The sequence below is a fragment of the Gekko japonicus genome, unplaced genomic scaffold (genome assembly GCF_001447785.1).
Source record: "Gekko japonicus isolate JY-2015 unplaced genomic scaffold, Gekko_japonicus_V1.1 scaffold1122, whole genome shotgun sequence".
Lineage (NCBI taxonomy): Eukaryota > Metazoa > Chordata > Lepidosauria > Squamata > Gekkonidae > Gekko > Gekko japonicus.
The window spans coordinates 477,152-490,341 of NW_015166456.1; the positions used below are offsets into that span (position 1 = coordinate 477,152).

The following is a 13,190-nucleotide window of genomic DNA, read 5'->3' on the forward strand; positions in this document are numbered from 1 at the left end:
TGTGAATGAGATAGGGTTGCCAGCTCCAGGTTGGGAAATTCCTGGAGATTTGAGGGGTGGAGCCTGGAGGGGGTGGGATTTGAGGAGGGGTGGGATCTCAGACAGGTACAATGCCATAAACTCCACATTCCAAACCAGCGATTTCCTCCTGGGGAACCATTGTTGCCAATCTCCAGGTGAGGGCTGGAGATCTCAGAATTACAACTGCTCTCCAGATGGCAGAGATCCGTTCCCCTGGAGAAAATGGTAAGCTCTGTGTCATTATACCATGCTGAGGTCACCACAGCAAATTGACGCTGGGTGTCTAAGGTCAGGGCACCCGCCCAAAGCCTCTTCCTAGAGCTCGTTGTATTTTTTCCACAACGGGCCTTATTTGTAGTATTATATAAAGATCAAGATTAATGTACAAATTGACTGATTTAGAATTCGGACTAGCTATTGACCTACAGACAAAAACTTGTTCTGGCACCTAAAACCGTTATTTCATAGCAAATCTTCAATTAAAGTTTTTATGAACCTGGGGCAGGCTGAGGGAACAGCTGTTTTCCGTATATTTAATTGGCAGTTCTGTTGTGTGTAATATATCTGGATATCTGCAGAGAGGACTTAAAGAGGCATGTATATAGAGAATGGTCGCTGATGCAGTATCCTACCATTCTATTGCTTCCAGCTGCCTTTCATCCTTGTCCAGTTTATTGTAGACGACTTCTCGGAGATCATCCAATTTGACAGATGGCTTAAGCCCCAGAAGCTTACACATCAGCTCTTGCTAGGTATGAGAAATCAAAACCACCATCAACAACAATGCATGACTATCTGAAAGCACTGAAGCCTTAGGAAGACTGTCGGTAAACAAAGAAGTCTGCTGGATTTTGGAGTGCTAAAAAGGTATGTTAATAACTTGGCAAGAATAGTGATAGCAAGCTAATGGAAACAAGCTCTAATGCCCTTTGATGCACTAGAAATATAAAATTTGGAACATAATATTTTTGAATAAGATAAGACCTCTGGGTGAGGAGCATCTCTGGGAAAGGAGAATTATATTTAAGGAGAAACTTGAAAAGCTATGGTTGTCCTTTCTGATATACTGGAACACCATGGTGCTTTCAGAAAATGTACAGTAAGAAGGTTTTACTATGAAGTACACAACAGGGTCTGTTTTTTTTATCAGTGAAGAGGCTATGCCAGGGTTTGTGGGACCCACTTGGACAAAAACCACATGGGAAAGGGCTACAGTGAAGAGTGGAAATTGGGTGAGCAAAAACGCTGGTAGGATCCAACCCTATGAATTGATTTTTTTATGCCTTAACTTTTAAAAAAAAGATTATTTTGCTTTCTAGCCCTGAGAAATACTTTTGCAATCCTTTGAGTGTTGTCATACTTGAAAGTAGATTATTGGATGTATTTCTTACTTTACTTGTTTTTCTTCAAAATATTCTGTATCGGGTTGTTTTCGAATTAGAAAAACAATAAATGATAGGTGTATATGACCAGATACAAGCCAATACTACCCGAGTCTCAGCTGCAGCCTCATGAAGCCGTTCTCTTGGACCCAAGAAAGAAATACTCACCCATTTTGTAGAAGGTGCTTCTGCACTCAGCAGAGGGCACAGCTCTGTGTTTATTAATCCCAATTTTACAAAGCCTCCTACAGCTTTAGAATAACCCTGGAAGAACAGAAGAAAAAGGTTACAGAACAGAAGAGTGGGTGGTCACAGGCTCCTATCCACCATATAATTCTACAATACATAAGAATCACCATGGTGGATCAGACCAGTGGTCCATCTGGGCCAGAATTCTGTTTCACGCAATGGCCATCCAGTTGTCCTGGAGGACCAAACAGAAACACCCAAGGCAAACAAGTCAAGGCCTTTTCCTGATGTTACCCCTTAGCCACTTTGGCCACTGATGGACTTATCCTGTAATCTAATCCCTCTTTAAAGCCTTTACTACATTCACTTTCATTGAATTCCACAATTTAAATAAGAAGTATTCACTTTTGTCTGTCCTGAATCTATTGCCTATAAACTTCACTGGATGATCCCGAGTTCAATGGGAGAAAAAGTTCTCTCCATCAACTTTCCCTACCTCATGCTTAATTTTATAAACTTCAACCATGTCGCCCCTCAGGTATCTTTTTTCAAAACTGACAAGTTCCAGACTCTTTGGCCTTTCTTCACAAGAAATGAACATCAAGCCCTTTATCATCTTGGCCATCCTCCATCTGCACTTTTCCCATTTCTGCATTATCTATTTTGACGTAACCTGACCAAAACTGTACACAGTACTCCAAATGAGGCTGAGCCATAGATCTGTACAAGGACATTAAAATATGTATGCAAGAGATACTGAAGTCAATCAGTGTGGCTTCTGCAATATTCCAGCCTCTGTGCTTTTATTCTGTATGGCTGATCCGCAGCAAGCAGAAAGTTACAAGCAAAGAATTCAAAGACAGTTCACATACCTACATAAGACCATACTGATCACCTAATCCAGTACTGTTAACTCTTATAGCAGGTCTTTAAAAGCCCTGCTAACAGAGTTGCCAACCCAAGACTTTATGCATGTAAAGCAAATGCTCTACCACCAAGTTATGGCACCTCACAATAAGAGTTTCATGCATTTTAAATGAATATTTCCATCAAAGGAAAGCTGTCTCTCATCCACAATGTTCTATTGCTACCACCATTATTACAACATCATAGTCAAAGTCATAGGTTACACTTTCTACAGATGAAAAGGCTATTTAGAGGATTACCCCCAAAGAAACGAGGCTTTGCTTTCAATAGATAAGAACTACAATGTATGCTCATCCATGCATATATTGCTGGTCACACATGAAATATACCTACGCTGTATCGTAACGTCCCTCTTAAAAGAGTGTGAGCTGATTGAATACCATAGGGTTCAGCATATTTGGTACTATCCCTGTTTGGAAAACCTTCCAAATTTAATCCTGGGAAAAAATCCATGACAGTAACAGAATCAAGCAAAGCTCCTCCAGCTGGAATATTAACAATCTAAAGGTTGTAGAGAAAGAAAGAATTGTGTTAAGCGTATTATATTTTAGGACAAAAATCCCCAAATCCACATTAGAAAGTTTGATTCTCCAAGAGACGTTAAGGTCCCTTTCTATTGCAGGGCCACATAAACCACCCTTGAAATGCCACTCAGGCACCATGATGTCACTTTCTTCTACATCCACATCTACCATGTTGGAGGAGAGGATGAAACAGCCACCCAAGCCACCCTCTTGTCTCAGCTCTGCTACTAGATGCCCCAATACATTACAGGTACCAATGTGCACTGCATCGCCTCTCAACAAGAAGCCAATTTAGAGTTCTTCTTCTGAGACTTAATACAGGTCTTAAATTTTTGATCTAGAAATTACCCCTCCTTTGCATTTTACAGATAAATACAGATTAGTTCACCTCTCCATTTTTTAAATATGTGGCAGGCTGAACAGTATTCAGCAGAACACCTTGTGGACTCCAACTGAATTTGTATCTCAGGGGATTATCGGAATGCTCTGGAGCAGGTAGGCCACCACAGAAAGATGTGTAAGATACCACCTGTGGTTGAAGAAAAGAAACATAACTAATTAAATTCCATTGGTTCAGAAACATGTGATACAGGATGGGATAAAATGTAGCCCTGCTTTACTCTGTGGCACTGAATCTCCCTGAACTTATTAAACTATTTTCCCATTTGTTTCAGAAAAAGATCCAAAAACTATTTGTCATATTTTGTTTTAATATCTGAATTCATTACTCTAACTTCACTAGATTCATCAGAGAATGGTTAAAAAGCCATGTATTACCTGGAATGGATATATACTAGCCACACAGCAGGATTAAATTTGGGATTCCATCCATAAGAATGAGTAAACACACTGACACCACTTCAGTTCAAGTCAGTTATGAGTAAGTCCCATTGTTTTCAGTGGCACTTAAAAAGCTGCAACTACCTTGTACCACTGGATTTCAATGAATAACTTCACCTGAATCCCCTACCTCGGATTGTACTTATGTAAGGAATTTCAAATGGTATAGTCAAAGTAAATTTATTAGAATTCAGGCCAATTTCTACATGCATCAGTCCCTGATGATTTACAGAAAGGGGAAGTCAAGATCCCAGATGTAGGGGGCAGTGGGAGAGGAACCTTTAGACCACAACGGACCACAACCACCATAAAAGATAATGGACCACATTTCACAATAAAAGATAATGAATGAAATAAGATTTCATTGGGAAGTAAAGCCTCTCAACAAATCTGTTATCTACTGGACTTACTGTAGCACCCACTTCTTTCGCTTTATCAATACACTCCATTGCCAGCATATGATCAAGACCAGGATCCAGACCTACTTCACTGATAACTGTGATGCCAGAAGCCTCTACACTAAAATAAAAGAGGGTGAGTTCAAACCAAAGATCAGAACAAGGCATCTCTATAGCTCCAGAGCTCCAATGATTAAAGCCACTGGTTCCCAAGCAGAATATTTATCAATTACTGTTGTAGCCCACATTTCTTCTAGCATGAAATCCAAGGCAGTATACATGGGTTTCCATGAGGTCTCCCATTCAGGCACTGTCCAATCTTCAACACAATTGCTCTAGCATGTGCCTTCTAATTATGCCTTGGGATCATATATTTGCCATTATGGAGGGCTACATTCAACCCATTTCATCTCAGCGTCCCTATACAAGCTGAGCAAGGAGGGATGGACCACCTTAATTGCATCCAGTGTAGAGGACCCTGAGTGGACTTGCTTTGCCAACTTCATAGAAAATGCTGAATTTCCCCATCATTCTGCTGTAGAAGGTTTTGTAGTAGGTTGCCTCTCTTTAAGGATTTAATATATATGCCAAGTTTCAGCTCACCTAGCCACCAACAGTGGACACGCAAGAGGGTCAACAGGCTATGACCAATGATTGACAGTGGACACGCAAGAGGGTCAACAGGCTATGACCAATGATTGCTGGAAGAAGACATAAGTGCCAGGGATAGAACCCATGGTTGAATAAGAGACTTGGTTCAGATATAATGCAAAACCACAAGAGAAAAGAGTGACAGGGATTGAACTAGCATCCTGGCTTCAGAAATTAGCCGTAGTTAAAAGGAACCAAGGTTTTGCTTTATGTCTAAACTGAATTATAAGGATGCTGACTTCCAGTTTCAGGATAATGTGAATGAGAGATGTTCTTCTAAAAAGAGAAATTGGAACATAAAATGGATTAACTCCTGGACTTACCTCTGCTGCAGCTCTTTCATAGCTGGTGTCAGGTAACTAGCAGTTACCAAGTTCACTTTGCTGTCAATACATTTCTTAGCAACTGAAGGATGGAATGAATAAGGCAGCAAACTAAAGAGACAAAGGAGAAAGAAGAGAAAATTCTTGCACACCTGAATATGGGGGGTGCATCCCTAAAAGAGCAAAATGACCAACTAAGTAATCATTTCCACACAGTCATTTATAGCAGGACAAAATACAGTTACTGGATTAGGACTGAAGGAGATCTGAATTCAAATGTGCCCTCAGCCATGATCTTGGGCCAGTCACTCTCTCACAGCCTAACCAATTTCACTGGGTTGCTGTTATGGTAAAATGTGGTAAGGGAGAACTGTTCCTTAGAGGAACAGCATGATAAAAATGGGACTCAGTGTGAGAAAAGAAAGGGGGAGACAAATTTAATGCAGAAGATTCAGGAGAAATCAAAACCATGGCATTAAAAAATGGTAAGAATCCAGTGTTAGCCATGTTAAATGGAAGAAAATCAATTTCTACTTAGAGTTCAGGATCGGAGTCTAAAAGTGAAATGCTTTGAAAGGCAAAAGTGCCTTTGACGTAGTTGGAGAAATCTCAGGGGTTTTTGGCAAATCTGCTGGAAATCTTTGTGTACATTAACAACCTCTCCCACTTTGTTCATTTTCTCTCAAGCTCTGTATTTCAGCTCACTGCCATAATTCCGGCCATTTCAGAGGAAGCTCAGTGGTAGCTCAGTGACAGCGCACATGCTTCCTAGGCAGAAGTTCCAGGTTCCGCCGCCCTGGCATCTCTGACTAAAAAATATCCCAGGCATGGTTATATAGGCCCCTCTGCATGAATATTTGGCAACCACCAGAACAGAAGTAGATTGACCAAATGTTTAATTTAGCGTAAGGCATTTTGGTATGTACTTCTTGCCACCTGACCTTCCTTTAGACCTGAAGTCTCCAACAGGAAACCATGAGCTACTGGTAGCTCACCAGCTGCTGCAGATAGCATTCCTTAGAAGGCCCAGGAAAAGACCACAAAAAGATACACCTAAAAAACTTTTGTTTCATAAGATTTTCCTCTGTGCAGTATAGCTGATAGCTTTGTTTCTGGTACTCTTCCTAGTCCACATTCTGTTTCTAGGACAGAACAAAACTTGGTAACAGGCCCCGGGGTGGGGAAAGTAACCGGGGATATTTTTCATTACTCAGAATTAGTTCTCATTAAAGAAAAGCTTGGCAACCCTGTCCCTAGGCCATGATCCCCCAGTCTTGTTGAGCCTGTGGGCACTTGTGAAATGTTGAGAATGAGGAACGGGCACCAGTTTATTAACCAGAATCCAGCTGAGCCCAGACAGCTTGCCCATGGCTAATCCAAGCACTGCCCCACATTCACTGCCTGGGACTGTTGAAACAACTGCATGATCATCAGACGACCAACCTGATCACAAGATCATGTTTCTTCACCATGGATGATAATCTCTCTTCGTCTTTGGTGACATCCATAAAAACAGGAACTATACGGCTGTGCTTCTTAGCCAGTTGCTCAAGCTGCTCCTTCATGACAGACGCTGTTGAAGAGCAAGATTCTCAGGTAAAATACTCTGGATCCCTTATCACACTGCTAAATACTTCTCCAAGCCAGTTTTACTCAAATGGATCATGTAATTCCCTCATGCCACAACTAGCTTTGCATGTATTTGCCACCAACAAAATATATGTGCCATCTGGCCTAAGTGAAGGCCAGTATAAACTTTTTAAAAATCAGTAGTAATAACCTATATGCCAGTTGCATGTATCTCCTTTCATGAAACCATGCTGAAATCAATAAAAATGGCTGTATACAGACAATATATCTGGTGCATATAGATAATAAATTTTATATACATACATACACACACATGGACACACACACACACACACACACATAAAATCCAGCAGGTAACATGCTCCTCCGGGCCCCCCGCACCACCGCTATGCTCCTTCCATGAGCAGGGGCCTGGGCTGCTGCCACCACCACCCAGGAGCCTTGCAACGGCGCCATGTGAATCCCAGACTCAGCTCAGCATGGCTGGCTGCATGCTGGCAGGGCCTCCCATCACACTTTGAGGCTCGCTGCTCCTCTCCGGTTGGACTCTGCCTTTACAGGACTCTGAACAAGCTGCTGGAGCCCTCCCCCCCCCACACACACACACCTGGGAGAGGCTCTGGCACTGCTACCCAGTCACCACTGCCATCTCAACGTTAGGGGGAAAGGAGAGAGAAAGGGAAAGATGGGGGGTATTTATTGGCTCAGGGGGAGATCGGGGAGATCAGGGAGATCAGCAAGAGTGGTGGGTGAGTGGAGTGCCAAGGGTGGTAGGGGGTAGGTGGGGAAAGCTGCAAAGGTGAGGGTGAGTGAAATACCAGGGGTGAGTGGTAGGTGGGGAGAGTACCAAGGATTGGGTAGACTGATGGAGAAAATGTGGGGGAGGGGCAAAAGAGATGAAGGTTAAATTGACAGATAAGAGGAATGGGAGAAAGGAGTAAAATAGGGGGCAGGTTGACAGATAAAGTGAATGGAAGAGAGGGAGATGGAGGGTAGGTTATCTGATAAGGTATGGAGGCAAAAGAGATGGGAGTAGATTGACAGAAAAGGGAAAGGGGAGAAATAGAGGGAAGATTGTTAGAGAAAGAGGAAGGGACCCCACTTGTATATATATAATATAGATGATAAATCATAAATATATAGACAGCTGCAAAAATATGCACAGCAGCAAATTAGAAAAATAAGGAACACTAAAAATGCCCAAGAGATTTAACAACATTGGTGAAATAATCACGGTGACTGAACTCATGTTGAGTTACTTGACAGGTAAATTTGTAGAACAACAGAATACCAATACATGATAAACAGACTAATTTTGAAGATGGACTTTTCCCCGTATATGGTCTTCAGTATGCTGTCAATTCTATGAAATTTAGTATGATCAGTTGCTTATTTACTGTTTCGACATTTAATAAACAATAATGGGGAGAAAAAGGAATAGGCTAGTCCAAAATTGTACAGTGTTTAAGTAGGCAGGTAGCAAAGGTACAGACCCTTCAGAGAAATGCTCATCTGTTTTGCTACATTCTTATGAAACAGCTAAAAAATTAACAGTTGTACCTTAGTCGGTACTAAAACATCATGAAAATCAGCCTAAAAAGTACAATATTTATTGAGCAAAAGACAGCCCATACAGAAAATCTATATAGCACTAGATTGGATCTCATCTATGCTTTAAAGATGAACAAGACACTTCTACAAGTGGAAATGGCTGGGAGATTCTCGCTGTCTCCACCCTCCCACTAAAAATCCCACTTTGTCCTCAATTGTTCCTGAGGATGTACCAAAACTTGGGGGCTCACTGCCAGCTACTGCCAGGGAGCGGGAGAATACGTTGCTTCTGTGAGTGCCACTTGGGTCACCCAAAACAGTATCAACGCCATTCTTTCTGTCCTATGGGTTATTTTGAGATCCTAGGATTCTCACAAACCTGCTGTTATTTCGACGCGGGAGTCTCTCAAGAGGTATTCTATCACAGGCCCAGAGACATACCCAGATCCCAGTAACAAGACTTTCTTCTTCTTATCCATGGCCAGTGACTGAGTGTACTCCCTAGAAAAGACAAAATTAAATGGAGAAGAAACAGATTGGCCGTTAAAACCTGCTGATGTGTGAGTAAACGTTAAAACAAAGAACACTCTCAGGGTTAGTATGACAGCTCTAAGTCTGCTCCTGCCCAACATCAGCCAAGCATTGCCGGCTCTTAAATTGGTAGCAAAACTAATGCATGGTTTCAGCCTGGTATTTCTGGTGTCTGTTGATACTCTGTTTACTTACATTTACACTGACATCAACACAAATTACTATTCGGTGTTTTTTGAAAAAGACACAAGACCCTCACTTCTGGGAAATGAAAGGTGAACCGGAGAGGCTAGACTGCCAAGCTTACACATCACTGATATTGTGCACTAGCATCAGCACAGATGCCAGCCACTTTGAACACAGTCCATGACATTAGGATACCAGCATTACTCTATCAATCCACAGGATATGCTAAGGGAGTTCCAAGGCTCATGAAGCCATCTTGCTGGAAGTAACATTCAGCCATCTTAACCCCCATTCCAAACAGGCTGAAAAGCATCAAGGGTCCTCATGGCTCAACTCTACAACCTGTTTTAGAAACTCCAGCACAGTTCTTTAAATAAAAAGGTGCATGTGCACAATGAGACCGTCTTCAACACTACCAGTTCTTACCCAAATATTATACAAATCTTGAATGGCTTCCAGCAAAGCTTGGATCCTGGCACATCTCTTCATAGTAATGGGGTCTGGGAGACCCATGCTCATATCCTCTACCAACATCAGAGGATGAGAACTGTAATGAGTTTGAAACTCTAGACTGTGTTATGACTAATCCACAGGCAAGACATCTTCTAGGGTAGATACTTTACAAAATGCTACCTTCTAATGAATATCCATCAATCATATTTCACCCCGTTGGGATGTGATTATCTCTCTGCAGATCAAGCAAACTCAACGAAATCATGGAACCTAGCCTGGGAACAGACATACACTTCCCAATACAAAGCAAAGGAACATTTTTACGATCCATGTAACCTCTAGCATTTTTAGGGTGGCACAAGCTGTTCTTATGTTGTGGGTATTGCAACAAAACTTTCAACCTAATCTGATACCAGAAGAGATTTCCTGGGTACTAAAATAGTCAGATATAAATTCTTCACCAGAACAGCTCTATCCTATGGTCTGCATGAACCATGGAAAGTAAACATCTGGCAATCAACTCAAATTACATAATGTATCCAACTTTTCCATCATTGAGAGAAGCAGAAAGAGATGAGGGGCACTCAACCCCTGCTGCCACAGTCTTTGCAACTTTGCTCAGCCATCTCAAACATCGAACATTGCACTCATGTTGCATTAAGAAAAAAAAAGATGTCCAAGGTGCTGAAGGTGTCTAGTACAGATTTCAGTGGTTTCCATGACACAGCTATGGAAAGGATAACATTCAAAAAGAGCTTGTATTGCATTGTTCTCTTATCATGGAAAGCAAAAGCATTCAGAAGTCACACACAGCTGGTCATTTGAAGAGAAGCAGCCATTAGGTCAGATCCAACTAGGTTTAAGGCTGGTGAAAAAAGGAAGATGGGGTCCTTTTCAACCACCAAAAGGGCCATGCTGGGTCTCACAGAATCTTTATGGACAAAAGCCATGTGAGACAGGGGCCAAAGTAAGGAGGGAAATTGGATAACACTGAGTGAAAAAGCTGGCTGAATCCAGCTCACTAACTGTTACGGGTAAGCCACTGGGGTGCCTTCCCCTCTCCTGTACAGCAGAACCAGAGTAGCATCTCCCTTCACAGTTCTTGACAGTATTCCCTTGTGGAAGCCCCTAAAAAGAAGTTATGCCCAAAAGGGGGAAGGGAGGGGGGGAAGGCAAAAACTTGATGCTATCTGCTATATACGTACTGTGTACAGGCTGTTGCCATGAAGCCACTTCATATGGCATTATTAAAGACTCTTAAATATGACTGCTTTGCTGAACTGTGCAAAGAATGTGTCAGGGCAATGGACAGAACTGTAGCCCAAGAGCAGTGCCCCTATACTGGACTGCGGCATGTACTATGGCCAAGGGGAGCCTTGTGCTTAAGCAGCGTGCCAAGCTAGATGTGGACCCAGGAGTACAAGAAGCCTCCTGTCCCTGCATCTCCGCAGCCATGCCAGCACCAGGATGCAGACCCGCAGCCCTGACCTCCATGCACACATGCAGCAGCAGGCCAGAGAAGGAAGCCATGCTCTGCTACAAGACAGATGTTCCTGAGCAGATGCCATAAAGGAATCTCTTCTCCACCATGCAGGCATCCCCACCACCACCTTCATGTGTTAACTTCACCTGGAAAGACACACGTTCCTCACCAGCCTAAGACAAAAGGTTGTGCCCAGCTACCAACAATGGCAGCAACCAAGTCTTCCTGCCACCCATCAAGATAACGACACTGCCCAATGTCTGGTTGTTAATCCAAAACACCAGCTCTGCAATGTGATTGGTGCTCTTCTTTTTCTCCTTTGTCTCAACCCCTTCCCCCAGAAGTGTTACTCCCAACCAAACCATTACTTGCAATTGCCCAACCATTAATCCCTTTTCTGCCCCATTCATAGTTTAAGTTTTGTTAATATCTCCTGGGGACCAGGTGACCTCTTGAGTTCTAGCCTCAGGTCACATTTTAGGTATATAAGGAGAGCCCTCTCTGGGTGTGTTTCTCTTGCCTCTTGCTTTTGCCTCTCCTAATCCCACCCTATCTTGCTGGTTCCATTCCTTGTGCAGTTTGGAACTTGCCACATGTGTTTCTGGTCAACTCACGGCCCCTTCCCTTATTTTATCCCTTTTTCACTGCAGTATCATCTCGCCTTACTGGACAGGTACAGTATCACGCTACCAATGATACTTCCTGCTAATGCAAACATCTCTGTACTTTTCTCTCTGAATTCTTAGTTCTGTATTGAGTGTGTGTATGCTTGATTTTATGTTCACATGTTTGAGAATCCTTCAGTAAAGAAATCACTGCTTTAGTAATCTAGCCTCAGTGTCTATTCCTGGGTACTGGGAATTCAAACTCTGGTATACACAGGTTATGGTCCTAAAATTAATGCCTATTGCCATTTAATACTCATAATTCCCCACATTTGTAAATAAAATAAGGCAATGTGGCTAACAAGGCCAATTAAAAGGTTAACACATCTTCATGTAAAAATCTTAAGACCACATTCGGCCATACAGCTAGGGTTGCCAGACCTCCCAATGGAACCTTCACTACTCCACTGTCACTCAATTTTTTTAAAAGTCAGCATCACATACACCATGATGTCACTTCTGAAGAAAACCCAGAAGTGAATAGTTCTAGGAATTCTACATCACTTACAGGTTTTTCCCAGAAGTGACATCACAGCACACGTGACTCCACTCCCCATGTCCCCACCCCACCCCCAAACTCTCACCAGTTGTCAGGCACAGTCTGGCAACCCTACATACAACAAAGCTAACTTTTATTTCATTCCTAAATTCTTGAATGCTGCCAAACAAGAAGGGCTTTAAACAAGAGGGGCCCATTGAACACAGAGAGAGAACCTGGACAGGGAAGGATCTTTCATACTGTTATTATGATGCTGTCAAACCTCCCAAACTCTGACAAACAGTTTACTTGACCTTCCCAAGTTTAACAATATTCTCACCCTATAAGCCACACTACAGCCACAGGGCTGAGGTTTAATGGACTTGGGGGAAAGGGGCCAAGCCCAGCAATGGCAGTCAGAGCTGCCCAGTTGTTGCTTGAAATACTCCCTCTGCATTGTTTCAGTGCATAAAGATATGTCAGCACTTCAGTCCATAAACACTTGGTTGGGCAAGAAACTGTACAGTCTTTCTTTATTATCCAAGTTGGCATCACTAATCACTTTAAATGGGAAAGTCTGGTTTCCACTGGCCTGGTGGGGGCTGGGGTGCCTGCCAGCTGTCGTGGGGTTACTTTGAGGTCTCGTCATGTCTGCCTTCCTGTCCTTCCAAATCTGCCTTTGGAGAATTGTGGGTGGCCCAGCCAACCTGACAGGTGTTTCCTGTGCAGAGAAGAAGCATACATCATGGCGCTTCAGCCCTTGGTGGAGTGCTTTGAGAGTTGTGGGCACTGGGCACACTTCCCTTGCTTGTCCAGTGGGGCTGGTGTGCCTGCCAAGCTGCCATGGGGTAACTTTGGGGAGCCCCTGTCAGAAGTCTCTTGTCTTGTCTGCCTTTTTGTCCTTCCAAATCTGCCTTTGGAGAACTGTGGGTGGCTCAGCTAGCCAGGCAGGTGTTTCTTTTCCACCACAAAGTAGAAGAATTTGCCACAGGTTGTTT

At 42.8% G+C, this 13,190-nt stretch overlaps 1 protein-coding gene across 1 annotated transcript in view; it reads right to left on the reverse strand.

Moving 5' to 3' along the window:
- AASS (aminoadipate-semialdehyde synthase) overlaps positions 1-13,190 on the reverse strand; it is a 51,431-nt gene that overhangs the window by 4,588 nt on the left and 33,653 nt on the right. The window contains exons 14-21 of the mRNA XM_015412038.1: positions 8,776-8,897; positions 6,699-6,828; positions 5,256-5,366; positions 4,294-4,402; positions 3,432-3,572; positions 2,853-3,020; positions 1,572-1,667; positions 654-769 (exon numbers count right to left, since the gene is read on the reverse strand). Of these exons, the coding sequence (XP_015267524.1) occupies positions 654-769; positions 1,572-1,667; positions 2,853-3,020; positions 3,432-3,572; positions 4,294-4,402; positions 5,256-5,366; positions 6,699-6,828; positions 8,776-8,897 (993 nt within the window). The remainder of the gene's footprint in view (positions 1-653; positions 770-1,571; positions 1,668-2,852; positions 3,021-3,431; positions 3,573-4,293; positions 4,403-5,255; positions 5,367-6,698; positions 6,829-8,775; positions 8,898-13,190) is intronic.